Below are 18,656 nucleotides of genomic sequence, written 5' to 3'. Positions count from 1 at the left end.
AAAGTCATCACTTTTCTACACGAACACACTCACACGTCTACGCACACCTTAACGTATACGCATACATCATGCTTTTGCAGAAGATCTGTAGTAACGCAGAGGATCCCCACACACACATTTGTAGGAACACTAATTTTTAGGTGGCTCTTGTCCGTAAACTGTTCGCCTGTTCCTTTTGCCCGGGGAAGGCTCTGGGTACGCAGCCTACACTATAGCCCGGTCATGTAAGTGCGTGAGGTCGCCGTCCGACGGCCTCCCACTTGCAAGGCGCCGATTGGGTTAAGTGGGAGCCTTGCCTGCCTCACCGCTGTGGGATCAGACCTTCCATTTCTCCCTTGAAAATCGTTGATAATAAAATAAACGGGTCACTTGTTGATGGACTGCGAGTTTTCTTTGAGTGCAATGTGCATCGGGGGAGCCGAAGTGCGGCGGCGGGGGGGAGGGTGTCGTTGTTTCATGGCGAGGGGAACTAGACTCTCCTTGGGAGAACAGATGATGCTTCTGGGGGGTGACATCGCTGTTTCTGCTTCGGGGCTGTGTTACCGACGTGGGTAAAGATTTGACCCCCGACAACAGTCAAATAATGTATCTCCGTATCTCGGTGACCCACACCAAAAAAATAAGCTGTTCTTTAGGAACTATGTAAAGAGGAAATCGGGTGGGAATCGTTTCCCTGTTCTGCTGGAAGCCCTGGAATGTTTTTCCCAAGCGGTGAGAAATTAGGCACGATCCAGCGGGGTGAACAACCAACGGACCGGCGTGGCTTGAGGAGAGGAGAAAAACACGTGGGGCTAAAAACTACTCCTTTTTTTCTGTGCTTACCACATAGATCTCGGTGGGACAACTCGTGTGAATAAAACCATCGGTGTCTGAGCTGGGAAATAACTTTTCCCAAGCGGAAGAGGTCCCCTCTCTTCCTCCTTTTTCGCCCCCCATGCCCACCTCCCCACCCCGTCATCTTCGCGGGGGAGTCGGCTCCAGCCTCGGGGCTGGAGCCGGGGCCGGGGGAAAGCTGCTCTCCCTCGGAAACAGCGACGACCGCGACCCCCCCCCCCCTCTGCAGAGCAAGAGCATCATCCCCAGCCCAGCCGTACGGGCTGCTCCGGGACACCGCCGGCTCGGGAGCCCCCCACCGGCGGGCACCCCTCGCCCCCCGGCTTGGAGGGCCCCGTCCCCCCTTCTGTCTAGAAAGTGTCCTGCCGCTCCCCCCGCCCCCCCCCCCATTTGCTTCGTGTGGTGCCAGCCTGGAGGAGCGCCCTGTCCTCGGCGCCCGGCTGGACACGGGAAGGGTCCCACGAGGGATCAGTGCCCTTTTTTCTGGGGGGGGAGGACACGGGACAGAACAGGTTTGTCGCCGTGGTACCTGGGAGGTACCCTTCAAAGCACCGAGCCCAGCCTTTCGCGGCCTCCCGCGCCCGGACCCTTGCCGGGCCGTCTGGCCCGAGCCCTAATTAGGGCTCGGACCTAATTAGCTAGCGCGGAAGGGGGAGTGCGGGGTCCTTCCTTGGCGGCCTGGGGGGAAGCAAGGCAGAAATCCCAATGGAGAAAAGTTTCCCTGTTCGCGCTTCCTTGCAGAGGAAAGGGCGATTTGGACGGGGGGGCGGGGGAGGCGCTGCCAGCCGCGGGGAGCGGAGCGGGGAGAGGGGGCTGGGGGAGCAGCGGGGACCCTGAGCTCTGCCCGGGGCTGCCCCTCCCGCGGAGCCAGCGAGCGGGGGAGCGCCGGCCCCGCCGCGCCCGGGACTGGCTCCCGGGCTGCCCGCGGGAGAGCCCCCCAAACGGTGCCGGGGAGGACGGGGCTCTGCACCAACCCACCTGCCATCCTCGTCGGCGTGCGTGCGGTTTGCACGTCAGTAATAACAGTTTGTACCTCTTATAGGGCTAATTCAGCTTTCTACGACATTGCCTGATTTATTCAAATATTTATTTATTTACTCCCCCCTCCTTCCCGAGAGCTGATTTGGCCCTTTGAAGTGGAAGGGAATAAAACAGTGTGGCGGAGGATGGGAGCCGGGAAAAGCAGGGCTGCTGCGACTGGGACGAGCCACGGTATTTAGCTGCAAGAAGCAAGTGTCTGCTTTCAAAACCCAAGCAGAGAACAGGGCGGAGGGCTGGCACCGGGGCTGGGACGCTGCCTGCAGCCACAGCGCGCTGTCAGCGGCGCGCAGTCACATAAACAAGCAAATGAGGGAAATCGGAAATGCCAATTAATGTGCTATGTGCGGTGTTGGGAGAGCCTTTATTTCGCTATTGGTTACCCGCAGGCGAGCCTCAACTTCCCTGCCCGCTCCGCTCCTGCAGGATGATTACGATGGAGGACGCGTAGGCCTCCTGGCTTTCTCGTGGCTTTGGGCACTTGAGGAATAAGCAAAACGCTCTAGAGCAAGCAGAGGCGGGGAAGTGCGGTGCCTGCTCGGAGCAGGGATTGCTGCGGCGGGCGAGGCGGGGGGGGGGGGGGGGTCTGCCCTCCCTGAGGCCAGATCACTCCCCAAGCTCTGCGGTCTGGCTTTTGTGCATCCTTTCCCCACACTCTCAGCAGGACAGGAGGCGGCTCTCGGGGGACAGGGCCGCGGGGGGTCCCGGTTCGCTGCGGCGCCCGCGGGCGGGGAGCGCGGGCTGCCCCGGGCGCCGCGCCCCGGAGGATGGGGCTTCGCCGGGGCAGGGCTGGCTTTGGTGCCGGGCTCCGGGCTCGGCGGGCGCCAGCTCCTCTTTATACCCCCGTGTAACTGTCCTTCCTCCAGGCCTTACTTTAGAAAACAAGTTACGATTTTCCACGGAATCATTTACCCGGCGTATTCTTGATTAAATGACTGTTAACCCTAAGAGACTGATAGGACAATCAACATGCTTTTCCAATCACCATTCTTTCCTTGGTGGGTTGTGGTTTTTTTTTTTCCCCCAACGGGGAGTCTCGCTGTAGGTCAAAACCTTGCTTTCTAAAGCAATTAAGCCATATTTTCAAAGAGAATATTAGATTAAAAATACATCGTGATTAAAGCATCGTGTAAAAGGTCTGCAGCGGGAAGAAAATATTTGGTGCTCGTCTGTAGATTCTCTCACCTACCACCTACTCTGAATGCGTCCTGTATCTTCCAGCATGTCCGGCCCTCATGATTGCAAATAGGCCTGTTTTCAAATGGAAATAGGACTTCCAAACTGATTATGTGTATTGAATCGGAATCACTCGCTAGATCCTCTTATTTAAAATGTATTGAAAAAAGCATGATGGTTGCACAGCTCTGAAACTGGCTGCTTCTCATCTCAGGGAGGTCGATCTATTTTGCAACTTTTTGCCATTTGAGAATGTTTCAGCTAGATAATTACGCTGCCATTGTGGAAGGGCGATGCGCTGACACACAAACACCCCCTCCCCCGCTACACACACACGCACACACACTTCCCCGCCACCCCCCAGCACATACACCTTCAGCCACCACCGCGGAGCCTACTCCGTGCACAGCCCACGTCGTGCCCGGACTTCCACGACACGAACACGCCCGCCCTCCCCACGGCAGCGCAGCTTCAGCGCCTCGCCCCTGCCACTGCCGCACAAGCGCGGCGTGTCCCAGCGCCCTGCCACCGTCACGCACAGCCTCCCCGTGACACCAGGCACAAAATACACGGTCCACCAGCACCCTCCCGAGCCCCACGGGACAACACGGTTCCCACGTCTGGGTTCTGCTTCGTGAGCCGCTATTTAAAGACAAGCAGTCTGTGTATGTGTGTGTGTCCACGGAAAAGCCAGAGCCAGGGAGCAACAGCTAGTGCTCACACACGCTGAAGAATGAGGACAACCTCCATGCAAAGGTTCCGTCTATTGATATGTAATGAGAGCTTTAAACCCTGTCATATCTTCCAAGGAGTAATCCATTCAAACTCAGAAGAGTAATTAAAAAGCGAGGAGAGAAAGGGGGGATCTGCACCGGGCAGAAAGCGGGCAGCCCCCCGCGCCCGGGGGAGAGACAAATAGGCGGCAGGAAACGGGGTTCCCCCGCCGCGCCCCCCGAGGCGGGAGGCGGCAGCCCCGGCCCCGCACGCCCGGCCCGGGCTGCCCCGCTCCCACCCCCCGCCGTCCCGCCGCTGCTCCGGGCGAGCGCGCCCAAACTTTCTCGGGTGCTTCCTCGGGAGTTGCTTGCCCCCTACCTAAACCAGCCAAAGGAAACCCGAGCTGGGAGGGGGTAGGGGTGCCAGCCCTGCGTGCCCGGCGGAGCGCGGGGAGCCCCCGCGGCCGGGCTGGCCGGGCAGGCCGGGGCCGGGGCTGGGACCGGCGCTCCGCCGGGCACCGCGAGGGGGGCGGCGGTCCGGTACCGCCCGGCAGAGTCCCGCGAAAGGGGCTGCACGGGAAACCTCTGACAGCGCAGAAGATGCCAGTGCCGGGACCTGTCCTCCGTCCTTCCCCGCACTTGCACAGTACCTTTGCGAAGACGCAAATTCATCCGGCCGCATCCCGTCCTCGATCTTTTTTGGGTTACCGCGGAGGTGCCACGCACTTCCCTGCCATTACCCCGCGAGGCGAGTGCGGTGTGTGTTGCAGTGACGGGGCAGTGCCGGGTCCCCGAGCCCCATGCCACTCGCCCTTGCCATGGCAAGGCGCCATAGGCGGTCAACACCTTGTCAGGGCGTTTGGGAGCAGCGTTTGGACGACAGTCAGAGGGGTTCCTGGCCCGGCGTTTGCAGCCCTCCCGCCCGGGCATCGCCCCGTGTGCCAAGGACGAGAGGCGGTGGGTGCGCACAGCTGGGTCTGCCCGGGAGCACCTGCAGCCTGGCAGCCTGGCCGCGCAGGCAGAGGCTGCCTTAGCTGGCACCTAAAAAATAAAGAGCGAGGCAGGCGCTGCCCTCCCTCGCCTGTGACCCGCGGGCGGGGAGCTTTGCTCGGCTGCTGCCGGCTCCCGCGGGCTGCGCAGCACCGGGGGCTGCGGGCGAGCCCGTCCCCTGCTTGCACGAGAGCCCGCGGCCGGGGTGCGGGCGGCCCCCGCGGCCGCAGACCCCGCCGGCAACGGACGGGATCGGGCCCGCTCCCCTTGACGGAGAACCGCGACCTGAGCACCGGCGAAACTTTGCCGTGTCGGGGTGTTTTTGGCAGGCGGCGGGGCGGAGGGGCAGCGCAGCGGGAGCCCCGCTGGCGTCTGCGGCGCGGCTGCGCTGCGGGGCCCGCTCCCGCCGCCGCCCCGTCCAGCCGCCGTCCCGTCCCGCCGGGGCAGTCTCGGGTGGGCAAAGGCGACAGGTCGCGGGAGGATTTCCTCGGTGTAAAATGAAGAGCGGCGCGGAGGCACAGGCCGGCGGGCAATGCTTCTTTCAAAGTAAGAGTTTTCCCATTCCTGCCCGCCTCTGCTCCCCGGACCCCACAGTTAATGCCGGGCACGTCAACTCCTACATACACCACCAGATGCACACATCTAGAGGTATAATTCGTACACAGACGCACATATGTAGACCAAACGCTCCACATTGGTCATCCACTTGGGTTTTTTCCCTCTGCGGTGAGCTAATGCAGAGAGAGGTGCAGGGGACGGGGAGCTTCGTGCACTCCATTTCGCAGCAGCGACAGTGCGTTTCTGAAGTAACGCGCAGGTTAAGAGCAAAAAACAGGACCAAGAAGGTGCTCAAAAAAGGATAACATTTTTAAGAGCTTCTCTGAGAAACAGCAGCATCGAAAACAAAAAGTTTAAGGAACAAAAGCACCGAGAGAAACTCCGAAAGAACCGTGTCCTAGAGTCACATTATTAGGTCAGTAACACACTGAAATGAACTCAGCCACTTCAGCAACACCTTTGATATGAAGCAAAAAAGTCTGTTCCCTCCAAGATCCCAGGTGTGTGTAAGTCGCCTTCTAGCACGTTATTACTTGCCCAAATTTACTTGATCGAGAAGAAGGACTCCGGTGAAATCCACCAGAATAGATGGAAGTGAAGGTCTCATGCCTTGCTTAGTTTTCTAAACATTGCAACTATCCTTTTATTAAAAAAAAAAAAAAAAACAAACACCCACACAAACGCAAACAAACAAAGCCCCCGCCAAAAAACCCCAACCTCATGTGTACAGGCGCTTTATTTTTTTCCTGTACACTTTAAGGAGCCCCTGTATCGAGGAAGCGCTACTCAGAATGATATGGGGAGTGCTCATCGAATGAATGCAGTAAGTCGTGCACGTTCACTAAAATCAGCTATGTAAATTCACTTGCTAAAGAAGCACAACCTACAAACTAATTTAAAATTACTCGGAAAGTCCCGCTGTGTTTAACGAATATAACTCAGAAAACAGCAGCTATCGTATTCAGATTTAGTTGTTAGCATGAGATCTGGAGCTAGCAAGTAAAAACAGCCCTAAGTATCGTTAGTCACTTGGTAAATATTTTTAGAATATACATTTTTAACTTTTTTCCATTTCTATACGCCTGCTCAGGGCGGTGGATTCCTACTGTCTTTCGTAGGTAATGCATTCGGCCATTTGTAAATGTCTTTGCTTCTTAATGTCTGTGTCATTGTAAAAAAAAAATACCGATTTCCCTCTTCCCCCTCCCCCTAACAAGAACCTTTACATGGAAGATTAAATGTCGTAGTTAACGTTTTCATCTCTTGATTTCCCGAGAAATTTTCTGCATAGTAAGTTGTTCTAAGCATCAAAACGAATTTCAGTTTCTTTTTACATCAATACATCTTATTCACCGTCTTATTTATATAGCTGACCAGAAGCCTTCGAGAGAAAGACATAGGATATAGAAAACTTTGACCTTACCTGCTCCCTAATGTGCTTGCAGCCAGAAAAAAAAAAAAAAAAAAAAAAAAGAAGAAAGGAAAAAAAAGTCATTTCGTATTATTCACCACTTTGCCAGAGACGGTAATGTCTCTACCTCATAGGAACAGCCGTACTGGGTCAGATCTCTGTACACATTTGATACATATAAACAGTATTACCATTTACTTAGGGTTTGGAGGTTGGTTTTTTTTCCCCCTGAAGGGGATCATGAGAGGAACAGCGGGTCAGACAGAAAAAAAAATATTTCTCAGCTTTGCTCCCGACACGGCCGTGAAAGGAGTGAAATTCTTCAGAAGTCACTCAGACTTTACCTCTAGGTCCCCTTTGCAAAAGCAGCCGTCACGACAAGTTGGACCGGGGCTGCCTTCCCAGCGAGGCCCCTCTACCTGCGCCCGCCGCAGAACTCCTAAAACACTTTCCGCCCCCCCTCCCGTGGCAACTTCTCTTGGTGTCATCTCAGAGCTGTCTCAGATTACATTGTTTGGGATCTGCACTTTGAACGCTGTCTCAGGGCCCTGCGCTGCCTTTTGAACGAGACGCAGGCAATATACTTTTAGCCCAGCTCCCCGGCGCTTTCCCCCCGCGGGCAGCGCACCGGCTCCGCGCCGCTCCCGGAGCCGCTCCGGGGGCGCGGCGGCGGCCGGGACAGGCCCCGGCGCCGCGGGCTGCTCCAGCCTCGCCTTCCGAGCATCCCTGTTGTTAACAGGCTGCTGTGACACAAAAAGAGCCCACCGCCCCACGACCCGTTTCCATACGAAACAGCAAATATGAAGAAGCCTTTTGCTATTGTTGCTGTTGTTGTGGCGGGGGTCGCGGTGGTGGTGGCGGGTGTTTGTTGGGTTTTGCTGGGTTTTTTCCACAGCCTGCTGTGCCACTACGTGCACACTTCATGGCACTCAAGCATGAACTCCTATTTACAGCGGGGAAAAAATGCCCTCCGCGATTCTCCTGCGTTTACAGGCAGTGCCAGGCAGTGGGGGAGTGGAAGGGAATAGCCATTCTTCACCAGATCCCTTTATCTCGCAAAACACGGGGTGCCCACGGCCTCACGTCGGTAAAGGAGCAGTTATATTGGGAAACGTGCATTTCTTCCATCATTTCAGATCTGAATCATGCTGCCCCCCCACCCCTTCGCCATCCCATTATCCAAGTTCTGCACTGATTACCGGGAGACTGAAAATCAGCGTATTGGAAGAAGCAGGCGTTTAGACGGAGGCACATATTTTAATTTAGAAAAGCTATACAGTGACTAAGTTCTCGTGAGTGTTCTCGAGGGAGAGTGGAGATTAAAATGTATTTACCCCCTCCCTCCGAAATAGCTTCATCCCAATCAAGGCATAACTGGTTTATACAAAGAATTTTATGATAAAAGGCAATAACACAATGTCATAAAAAAACTCTATAAAATTGTTAAAGAGCAGTTTGTTTGCATTTCTCCTGATTGATATGTAAATACAGTTTGAACTGTGTTTGCTCGGTCTCTAGTGCTTAATAAAGAGATGAATTCACCTTTCTGTGGAACAAGTAAACAGACTTTAAACTAAGCCGACATCAGACAAAGTGGAAACGAGTTTATTTAATCGAAACTAAATCTAGTTTAAGAAAGATAAGTCAGTGTACATAATAATCCATTACAGTAATTACACCACCACCAAATATGTGTTTATGAGGTTGTCGAGACACAATAAAATTCATTTATTTCCCCCGAAGTCTATAATGAAAAGTCACTGGCTGGATCTCTATCGAACGTGCTAACTCCAATATTTGCGGGGGGGGGGGGGGGGGGCGGATAATATTTCTCGGCCGTATTAATGCCTTTCAGTGCTCCTCATTTTTGGACGTTCCTGTGTTTGAAAGGATGCAAACCTTAATTACATCTGAAGGGGAGGTGTCGACTTAACCACAGCACTTTCCTCTCGGTCTTGTATAGTAACTCCGGGAGAAACTAACCCTGATTTTAATAAATCCTTAGAGTTAACCCTGCTCTCGCCCCCTTCGCGGGAGCTGGCAGCGCTGTGCCACGGACCAAGGATTCCCAACACTTGCTTCTTTTATCAGAAATAACAGCGCTAAGCTCCAGACCAGCCCCCTCGCCATGCTTAACATGGTGTTACAGATCTGAAACGAATATTCTGCGTAGAGAAAGAAAGAAAAAAAGGGAATATTCTTTGGGTTAGTTGAGAATGTCGCTGTGTAAAGCAGGACATAATATAAAGAATGAAAGGTCTCGAAATTCCTGTTGACACACGTGATGTTCTCTAGTTAGAAATAAAGGAGGGGGGGCAGAAAGAATTCGATATTTTTTTTTTTCTTCCTTCTGTCTATTTCCCCTTTTCTCCATCCAAACTAACACTTGGTGGCCGAGTAACACCGGCTATCTTGTATAAATAAAAGACTGGATCTTTCGAAAGCTGCTACTTAAACTGGAGGTGGGGTTGTTTCCATCCCGGGCAAGCTGCTTTCTTTCTCTTCAAAAATATGAGCATTTCGTAATACCTCTGTAATTCAGAGGTCTTTCAATGACTGCGATTCCCTTCCGTGGTTTAACTGAGGGGGATCTGGAGAAAAAACCGAAACCGAGCAGCAGATGCGAAGGAAAACACGCTGCGAGGTCTTTTAGGATGGGGGACTCCTTATTCTGTTACACTCACAAAAGGGACATTTGGGACCCGAAAGACAGCGAATTACATGTATTTCGGGCTTGTCCGGTACCAGCGGCTTAACTTGATATGCTTTATATATTTACAGCAAAGTTAACACCTAACTGTCTTGCATTACCCATAATATTCACCGTCCTACCAAATGCCCCCCGGTGTCTCAGCCAGGCGCGCACCCACGCACGCCCCCGCGCACACACACGCGTGCGCGCACACACGCTTTCCCCTCACCTCCTCCTTCACAAACTTCCCAAATCGCTGCAGAAAAAACCAGACCCCAACACCCAGCCAAAAGCAATCTGCGTTAAACCGAGGCGCAGCCTGCAGCGAACCTCTCGCCTGGGTAATGAGGAGAAGCTGCGTGGCCGTGCGTGTGTGTGCGTGCGTGCGCGTGTGCTTGCGGAGGTGGGGAGGTGTAGAAAATTAAATACAGTCTGATAAAGAAAGTTAATTCAAACTACGTGTCGTACGCAATAAACTATCTTTTTATTTTGATTATAATAAGGTGACTGTACTTCCCTTAAAATACAAGTACATAGGAAAACCTGGTAGAAATTATTATTATTTTTTTTTTTCAACAAGGTATTAAAACAGGACGCTTTTTAAACCGGCCGCATGTTCTATACTGTCAGCAGGTTCTTCGTTAATTTGTTTCTAGTGGCATTAGACTTTTACCTTCTTTCTCCTCCGTGCCTTTGGCATTTGGATTTCTACTCCTGGAATAGTTTGCTTCCTCTAGCAAGAAGTCTCTGAGGTGCCCCCCCCCCCCCCCCCCCCCCCCCCCCGCCAATAATCGGGCTAATGAATTTGGACTCGATCCCTTCGCTCTCGAGTTTGTGAATCCCACGCGTTTACTTGTCATTTTTGCACGCTGAGGACTGATCCTGTATCCCGTTAACAACCTGGTGCAGCTCCCGTCTGGGAACGGGGTCCGGGTCCTGGGAGGGGCAGGGGCCTTTCAGGGTTTGGCAGCATCCCGGGTTGTTTTTCCATCAAGAAAAAAAAAGAAAAAAAAAAAAGAAAAAAAAAGAGATGCGGGAAAGGGAGGGTCAGGAGGGGGAACCAAGGGAAATATATATATAAAAAAAAAGAATATTCGTAATGTGTATAATTTATTAGAAGCTTCTTAGGAACTATATTTAAGCCAAATATCTACATAAGTTACAACAGGAAAAGGCGGCGTGCGCAAATAACAAACTGCCGGAGGATTTACGACGGGGCGATCACTGTCCATAAAAAAGGTGGGGGTTGGTTTGGTTGATTGTAATTTTTTTTCTTTTTCTTTTTACAACAAAATATACAGGCTACTAAAAACTATGGGTTTAGTCCAACTTTTGACAGCATTATACAGCTACAGGTTCACATCAAACGTAAGGAGGAAAATAAAAGCCAAGCCTTTGATGACTCCACGTCTCCATCCGCGGGCCCTGACGGCGGGGCTGGGAGAGGAGACCGGGGGAGGGGGGAAGCTGCTTCTTGTGTCTGAGTGACGCGAATGCGTTTTTTTGGGGAAAACCACCCCATCCCCCAAAATCTCTATATTTACATGCAAGTCCTAAACGCTGGCAGAGTGTACATCTGAAATCCAAGCCTTCGGACCATGCCTAACGATGGTCCCCTTTCTGCAGACTGCTCCGTGGTTAATAGTCAGATTTCTTTTTAACACCCCATACAACAACCTTGGGGGGAAAAAAAAAAAAAAAGGAAAAAGAAAGACCCAAAACCATCAAGAGTAACAACAAAACCAAACAAAAAAAAGTCTCTCTCTCTCTCTTTCTCAGAGGTCCTCAGAGAACCACTCAGTAACAACGGGGGCGGGGGGGGGGGGGGGGGGGGGGGGGAGCGTTAAAAAAGAAAGGAAAAAAAAAAAGAAAAGAAAATCACCCAGTAGTTTGGACAGGACAGAGATTTGTGTGGCTGGGAAAATCTGCTCTTTTTTTTTCTTTTTTTTTTTTCCTTATTTTTTTCTTTTGCTTTGTTTAATCCTTTCACCAGGTCCTACCGTATAGCAAGGTGGAGCAAGACATGGCAGTGCCATAGTCAGAAGTAGAAGAGTTTAGGTGAGACAAACTGGAGACTTGGCTCTGCAGAGAGGAAGGGCTGGCCGAGTGCTGTCCCATGTCTGGAGACTGCCCCGCACTGTTTGTCTGGTGGCTCTGATGCTGTCCGAGGCTGTTGCCATTGGTAGCCACTGTGATCGTTGTCGCTGCCTGCTGCTGATGGCTCTGGATAGCTGCTGTGGGTGTGTTGGAGCCTGCTTGGCAGGGCTTGCCATCCTTTACAAGCACTGGCACCGCCACCCTTCTGGGAGACTGCTGCTGCTGGCAAGAGCCGTTCTCCTGTTGCATCTGCTGCTGCGCAGCCTTGTCTTTGGCCTGGCGTTTCATCTTGTAGCGGTGGTTCTGGAACCAGATTTTGACCTGAGTCGGGGTGAGATGTATCATGCTGGCTAAATGTTCCCTCTCCGGGGCGGAGAGGTATTTCTGCTGCTTGAAACGTCTCTCCAGCTCGTAAACCTGGGCCTGGGAAAAAAGGACCCGCCGTTTCCTCCGCGGCGTGCTCTGGAGCGGGGCCATGCTCTTGCTCACGTCCCCCAGGGAGCCGAGGCTGCCCATGCCGCCCATGTTCATGCCCGAGGACGGCGCCATGAAGCGGGAGACTGAAAGGGAGAAGGCGGCACGTTTTAGGCTGCTCGGCTCGGCCCGAGCGGGGCCCCGCGCTCCCGCGGCCTCCGCCGCCGCTCGCCGCCGGCGGGGCCCCGCAGCCCCCGGCAGCCCAGCCCCGGCCGGGGCCTCGGGGCGCCCCCGCTCCCAAGCAACGCCCCGCGTCCCCGGGGCGAGCGGCGGGCAACGGGACCCCCTTCTCGCCCGGCCCAGCCCCGCTGAATAAAGGCGACCGCTCGCCCCTCGCCCTGCCCGGGGGGTGACACCCGAGCGAGTACCTGATGTGACAGCGCGGCGGGAGCGGCCGGGCACAGGGGCTCCGCCGGCGCCGGCCGGGGCGGACTCGCCCGCTCCCCCCCGCGCCTCCCGGGACGCGCCCGCCGCGGCCCCGGCTTCCCCCCTCGCCCGCCCGGTGCCGGGCGGCGCGCAGGCGGACGGGAGCCGCCGGCTCCCCCCCGGGCCCCCGAGCCGTGCCTCTCCCGCCCCGCTGGACGGCGAGCCCCGGGCTCCCGCTCCCCGCCACCGCGGGGCTTCCCACCCCCTTCCCCCCGCAAAAACAGCCCCGGGAGGCTGACATGAGACCAGCCGAGGGAGGAGGGACCGGGCACGATCCTTGGACAGAGGGAGGAATTGGCGGGGCGGGGGGCGGGGGGGGGGGGGGCGGCTGGGATTTGGACCGACTTTTGCCCTGGCGCGGAGCCCCCGGCGCCCGTTGCCCGCGGTGCGGCGGGGCAGGTCCGCGGCCACCCCCCGCCAGCCACCCAGCCCCGGGCTGACTTACTTGAGGAGAAGCGGGGGTCCGGGTTGGTGCCGTACCATCCTGTCGCCGAAGCGCTGTTCCGCATGGTGTCCTGGTAAGGCGGGAGCTCGCTCATGTTGCCCAGGTTCCCATTGCAGTAGCCCCCCATCGTAGCATGGGAGAGCTGGGGGACCCCTGCCGCTGTCATATGGTAGGCGGCAGTCACTGTTCCGTTGTGGCCCATGGGGTGCTGCTGCATGGCCGGCTGAGAAACCTGAGACTGTCTGTAGGCTGACAAGGGAGCCCCCAAGTTACTGCCCTCCATGCCCACTTTCTTGTAGCTTTCCTCCAAAGGACTCAAGATGTCAGACACTGAGAAAGGAGTCGTATGCTTTGGGCTCATCGACATGATTCGGCGGCTGGGGAAAAAAAAAAAAAAAAAAAAAGGAAGGGGAGGCAAATCTTTTTTTTTTTTTTTTTTTTTTTTTGCCAAATATTCTGGTGTTGCCTTAACGCCGATCTTGTTGGATGTACACGTAACCGAGTGGACGAAGTCCGCCTTAATTGGATTGAGTGGAGGCTCAGGGCTGCCTTTCGTTTGTTTTAGCCAGACGCCAGGTTTTAGGCTGCCACCAGAGGCGGGGCATAGGCACTAAAGCAACAAGACAATAGAAGCCTACATCTTGCCCAAGATAATTAGCTTACATGCTGATGACAAGGTAAACACCTTTAAGTTTTACTTGTCAGGATTTTTTTTTTATGTCTTAAAAAAGAGAGGGAGACAGCGGGAGAGAGAGGGAAAGAGAGGGAGAGACCCCGTGAGCACAACTCATTTTATTTTTGTCGGGGGTGGCAATACCGTGGACGGGAAATGGAAGGCAAGGCGAAAAGACCCCCGTTTGACTGGGTGAAAGGATTTAAAATCAGCTCCCGGGTAGCAATGCTGTCAGCCCAGCCTTTGTGAGAGCTGGGGAGACGGGGCTGACTGCCGGTGAGCAAAAGGACCGAGCCCCCCTCTCCCCCCACTAAGTTTGGTCTGGAAGGAGCCCCGCCGCCGGGAGGGCAGCTCTCCGGAGGGCAGACGTTTCGCTCTGGGCCACCGCTCCCAGCGCTCCGCACTCACCGCACCGGCTTGTCAGGTACCCCGGCCGGCTGGTGGCTGAACAGCACTTGGGATTTAGCGTCTCGGGAACCTTCTCCATGTCTGCTAAGACCCCCAGTGCGAGACCCCCAGTGCGAGGGTCGTTTCTCTCCCTAAACCCATAAGTTCCGTTCACTTAGGGATTATTTTTTTTTTTTTAACCTCAGGGAGAGGTGGAAGACGCAAGTTTGCAAAAACAAGCAGTAATTTAATTGCCTGGGGCGAGAGACCGCTGAAAAATAGGTTAGCGCAAAATGTCGCTCGTTATTCTCAAAGGTAAAGGCTGTCACAGGCTCTCGTGGTCCCTTTGAACCTGAAGCTGCTTTCTAAGGTTATTTATACAGCACGGGAGCTGGATGGAGAAGACCTCTCAGGTCATCTGCTACACCACCTTGCCAATGAATTCCCTGCAGTTTCGAATAAACTGCAATTTCTGGCACTTTCGGATCTGTTCTCGGATCCGGTGTGAAAACAAAAGCGAGCCCATTCACAGCCACGCACACGTACATGCAGCCAGCCCCTCATGTCACTCGGGTCTTTGAAGAAATCTCCCAAGTTGTCCAGTGCCTCCAACGCCTGTATTTCGGGGTATTCCCGGGCGGAGGAGAGAAACCTCCCCTGAGTGTTTCACACCCCGGCCTACGGCCCTGGCAAACCCAATTTAATACAGCGATTACCTGAATATTAAGAAAATTACAGCGAAGGTGCAGTTAACCCGGTGACTTTGAAGTGTCAAGTAACTATTTAGTAATTGCACTTGTAAATATGTTTGTGCTCGGCTGGTTCGTGCTTAAAAATGCAAAAGTGCACTTGCTACCCGGGAATAACTAAATATCTTTGTCTAAAGTGGCAGCATAAATAGCCAGTCGCTTTGTGACTGTGCTTGATATTAGTACATAAGGATCATTTTGCTTCAATTGGGAGGCTCTCATTCACTAGGCAAGAAACCGTTTAGGAGAAAGTAGGTTCCCGTATGAGAGTTAACATCCTTCAAGTGTAAGCCTCAGCCTTGATTACACTTTAGAGCTCTGCAAGAGGTGAGCTTTTCCACACAAATATAATCGGGGGAACTTTCCTTCAATCAGGCCTCCAGCTCTCCTACATCATCTCAGCTGCCTCTTTCGGCACCAGCTCCCTCAAGGCTGAACACCCCGAAGTGGGCTTGTTCTGAGTCTGCTGGGTCACCAAAGGCAGGGAAGGGCGACTTGGGGCTAGAAAGGCGGCTGCTTTTACCTCTTTTCTTTCCGCTTTTCTTTCCAGATCTTTAGATCTTGTCTTGCCAGATCCCTGGAACATTACCCCCCCCCCCCCCCCCCCCCCCCGCCGCCTTCCCCCCTTTCAGCGCGTGTTTTTCAGTACGGTCTTTGGTTTTGTTCCTACAGAGAGAGACACTCGACCTTGCCTTGGTGGGTTTTTTGGGTTGGTCTGTTTGTTTTTTTCCCCGGATTTCTCAGGCACATCAGCTCCGTGCCTGTTTTATTAGCCTTAAAAAGGAGGGGGTGGATGGAGGAAAAAAAAATTAAATACCCCAGGATCCACCAAAATGACTCTGCGGTCGTCTCAAACCAGAGACGAACGACAGCGAGTGACCGCGCAATCCGTGGGGCAGGAGCAGCGACTCCGTTTCTCTCCAGGGAGTGCGAGGTGGGGCAGCTGGGGAGGCCCCAGCGCCGGCTGGGGCGGCGGGCGGCGGGGAGCGCGGAGCGCGGAGCGGGGCCGGACGATGCGCTCCGCCGCCCGCCCTGCGCCTTCCCGGGGTCGCCGCCGGAACGACCCCCTTCCACCGCCGGCTGCGGCTGGGAGAGCTTATTTATCCCCGCGCTCGAATGAGGCTTAAATCGCCTCCGAAACATCGCTCAGGCAGATTAACCCGAGCGAGTCCAGCCGTGACTCTGCGCGGGGTCTTGCAAAGGGAAGTTCATGCCAGAGCTCTTCATCCCCCCTTCGCGGGGGAGCGGGCTGAAACTCTCCTCGCAGGTCTGACCGCTTATTTAGAAATACAGCGACGCGCCTACAGGCACAGCTACACCCCCGCAAGGTCCCGACAGCACTTTTTAGCCCCGCTAGATCGACCTAGAGAAAACGAAGCGGGCCAGCCTCTGCTCCTCCTTTGCCGCCCCAAATGAACTATAACCGGGCGAGTCAGACCGCGGACAAGTGGCGAGAAAGCTTCTTCGCTGCTGCTGCCCTGTCCCGTCCGCTTTTCTTTCACACCCTCCACCCAAGTTTCGTCTGCCAGAGCCGGCTCCCCGCAGCCCCCGGGGAGGGCGGCCGCCCCGACAGGGTCCTGCCTAGGCTGCCTCTAGTGATGTGTCCGTTTACCTGGTGATGCTGCTTAGTAAAACCCTCGAGTTAAAAGGAAATGCTAAGGAGGAGAGCAGGGAAGATGAGATGCGTTTTGCCTGGTGGAAGCATTTTCATGAGAAAGGCACGGTCTTCACCCCGTGTTTGCAGAATGCGGCTACACGGACGTCCCTTCAATAGCTTCTGACCCCACACAATCCGTTTGATAACACTCGAGAGGTGGAAGAATGGGGGACTTTGTCAATCAAATGGTGCCAATCCCAATGGAAACGGTGCCACCAAGACCGCAGCGCGTTTCCTCATCAATTGGATTGCGGGGGCTGGGAACTCAAGGATCAGCTTTTGAAAGTGCGCACAGGGCTCTCCAAAGGCAACAATGTCTCTTTTCATACGAGTCTGCTGTGCCCCCCCAAGGGGAATCAAATGTGCTCGGCCAGCCCGAGCCGCCGAAAGGCTCCAGCTCTGCCTTGCCACCCATTTCGGCCGGGCAGGAGCCGCGGAGGGGGGAGGAGGGCATTTCTGCCTCGTCCGGCGCCTAACTCGGCTCCTTGCCCCAAATTGCTTTTCCCCTCCTTCAGGCACTTCCAGCTCCCGCGGTGGCTCCGCGCCGTTCCTCCGCAAGCGGAGCCCCCGCAGGAGCGCGGCCCCGATTCAGCGCAGCGCTTAAGCATGTGCTCAGCTGTGGCCGGCCGGCTGGGCTGGCTGAAACCCTCGGGGCACCTGGGCTCGGAGGGGAGAGGGGAAGGGTCCCACGCAACCCGCAGGCAAATTCTTTCTCAACGGGAGACACTTTCTAGGCGTAACTTTTTGCACAACGACATGAGGTGCTCCGTGCTCCCCGTGGGCCGGTTCACGGGTGCGTGTCCGGCTGCGCCAAGGCACCGGCACACGAAGCAGCCCCTGCCCAGCCCTGCTGCCCGCGCTCCCAGCGCCGAGGGGGCAGCCCTGCCCGCAGCCCTGCCCGCAGCCCTGCAGCCTGCCCTGCCGCGGGAGCGGGGCTCGGCGGGCTCTGCGGCGGGGCCAGCCGCTCCTAGAGAAGTCTGAGTTAAAGGGGGGAAGAGCAGGCCTGGGACCGAACTCTTCTTCTCTCCTGGTCACCAGCACAACTCTAACAGATCCACAGAGAGATTTAAATCACCCTCCCAAAGCACCGCTCCTGGAACGGGGGCACCGTCCAGGCAGCTTGCTGCAACTCTCCCCTCTCCACCCGCCCTCAGCGAACTCATAGAAACTTCAACACCGATTTCTTGTGCGTGTCGGTGTAATACAGCCCCTGTCCCCCTAGCCCCCCCAAATGGAAGATGTGCCCAGCACACCGTTCCCAGAGCCCATGCCGGGAGGGAGCGGAGCGGAGGTTTCCGCAGTGACCGAGTAGGGCGGACCCGCGTCGCTGCCACTGCCGGCCGCGGGCAGGGCGCTGGGAGCTGCTCCCTGCCTGGGAAGCACATGCTTGGGCGTGTGAGGCAGAGTCCTACCCAGGCGCGCTCCCTGCGAGCGCTCCCTAGGCACAGAGCGCTCGGGGGGGGGGGAACTCTTGCTGTGGCTCATGGGGACAACTCCCCGCCGTGGGAAATCCCCCCTGCCCTGGTTATCTGTTCGGGTGGGAGAAACCCCGCAATACACCGGTCGAAATCTCTTCCCCTGGCGTGGGAATCTAAGAAAAGAAGCGAGACCACCAAAGGCTAAAGCGAAAATCCTCACCCTTCCGCAGCGCACGCACAGTTGCTCCTCCAGCTGCTCAGGGCGTGGAGCATCTCGCATCTGGGGTGTCTCGGGGCCCCTTCGCCACCAGTGCCTGGCGGCCCCACTCGCAAGGCTCTGTGCGAGGGCAGCGCTGCCTCCTCGCAGCTCCTTTCCCTCCTTCCCCAATTCCTGGCGGACGGCTGAGCCCTCCTGCCCTAATCCTCCGACACCCCCCCTCCGTCTTTTCCTTTGCCGGGCCGTTCCCGGCCCGGAGGGCCAGGGTGGGGCCAGGTGCGGGGTGCCAGGGCAGGGCTCCCGGAGCCGCCGTGGCGGGCGGAGGGCCGCCGTGCCAGGGCGGGGACGGCGGGGCCCCGGGGCACGCCTCGGCCCGGCGGCCACACCTCGCCCCTCCGCGGCTGCCCCGCGTGGGGACCCGTGGGAAAAGGGCTGTTGGTGGGCTTGGGTGCCCCGGTGGCCTGGGGTGGAGAGCAGCGGCACTCGCGCCGATGCATGAACTGTTGTCTGACCCCCTCATCCTGGCACCGTTATTATTAGCAGTCAATGTAATGCCCTCCACATCTGGCTTCCATAACGTCGGTAGTCTGACACCGCCGCAACCCTGTCAGTACACACGTACAAGACTTATCCTTGCCCCGAAGCGCCTTTGACACACCCAAGCCAGAGGTGATTTCTGCGGAGGATTTCTGGAAGGTGGT

At 55.7% G+C, this 18,656-nt stretch overlaps 1 protein-coding gene across 1 annotated transcript; it reads right to left on the bottom strand.

The window, feature by feature from the left end:
- Positions 1 to 11,398: 11,398 nt before the first annotated feature.
- Positions 11,399 to 18,011, bottom strand: NKX2-1 (NK2 homeobox 1). The gene is made up of 3 exons (XM_059819897.1): positions 17,959 to 18,011; positions 12,855 to 13,231; positions 11,399 to 12,069 (listed from the first exon to the last, which is right to left on the bottom strand). Exons 1-3 carry the CDS (start codon positions 18,009 to 18,011, stop codon positions 11,399 to 11,401), a joined length of 1,101 nt encoding a protein of 366 aa, XP_059675880.1.
- Positions 18,012 to 18,656: the final 645 nt, after the last annotated feature.

The sequence above is a fragment of the Gavia stellata genome, chromosome 7, assembly GCF_030936135.1.
Source record: "Gavia stellata isolate bGavSte3 chromosome 7, bGavSte3.hap2, whole genome shotgun sequence".
Lineage (NCBI taxonomy): Eukaryota > Metazoa > Chordata > Aves > Gaviiformes > Gaviidae > Gavia > Gavia stellata.
This window is presented reverse-complemented; position numbering and strand designations above follow the sequence as displayed.

Excerpts from the sequence above, each read along its gene's own strand:
- NKX2-1 (XM_059819897.1), bottom strand. The coding sequence starts at position 18,011 with ATGCTCCACGCCCTGAGCAGCTGGAGGAGCAACTGTGCGTGCGCTGCG. Across the intron at positions 13,232-17,958 it reads TGTGCGTGCGCTGCGGAAGG|CCGCCGAATCATGTCGATGA; the intron begins GTGAGGATTTTC and ends TTTTTTCCCCAG. Across the intron at positions 12,070-12,854 it reads GGACCCCCGCTTCTCCTCAA|TCTCCCGCTTCATGGCGCCG; the intron begins GTAAGTCAGCCC and ends TCTCCCTTTCAG.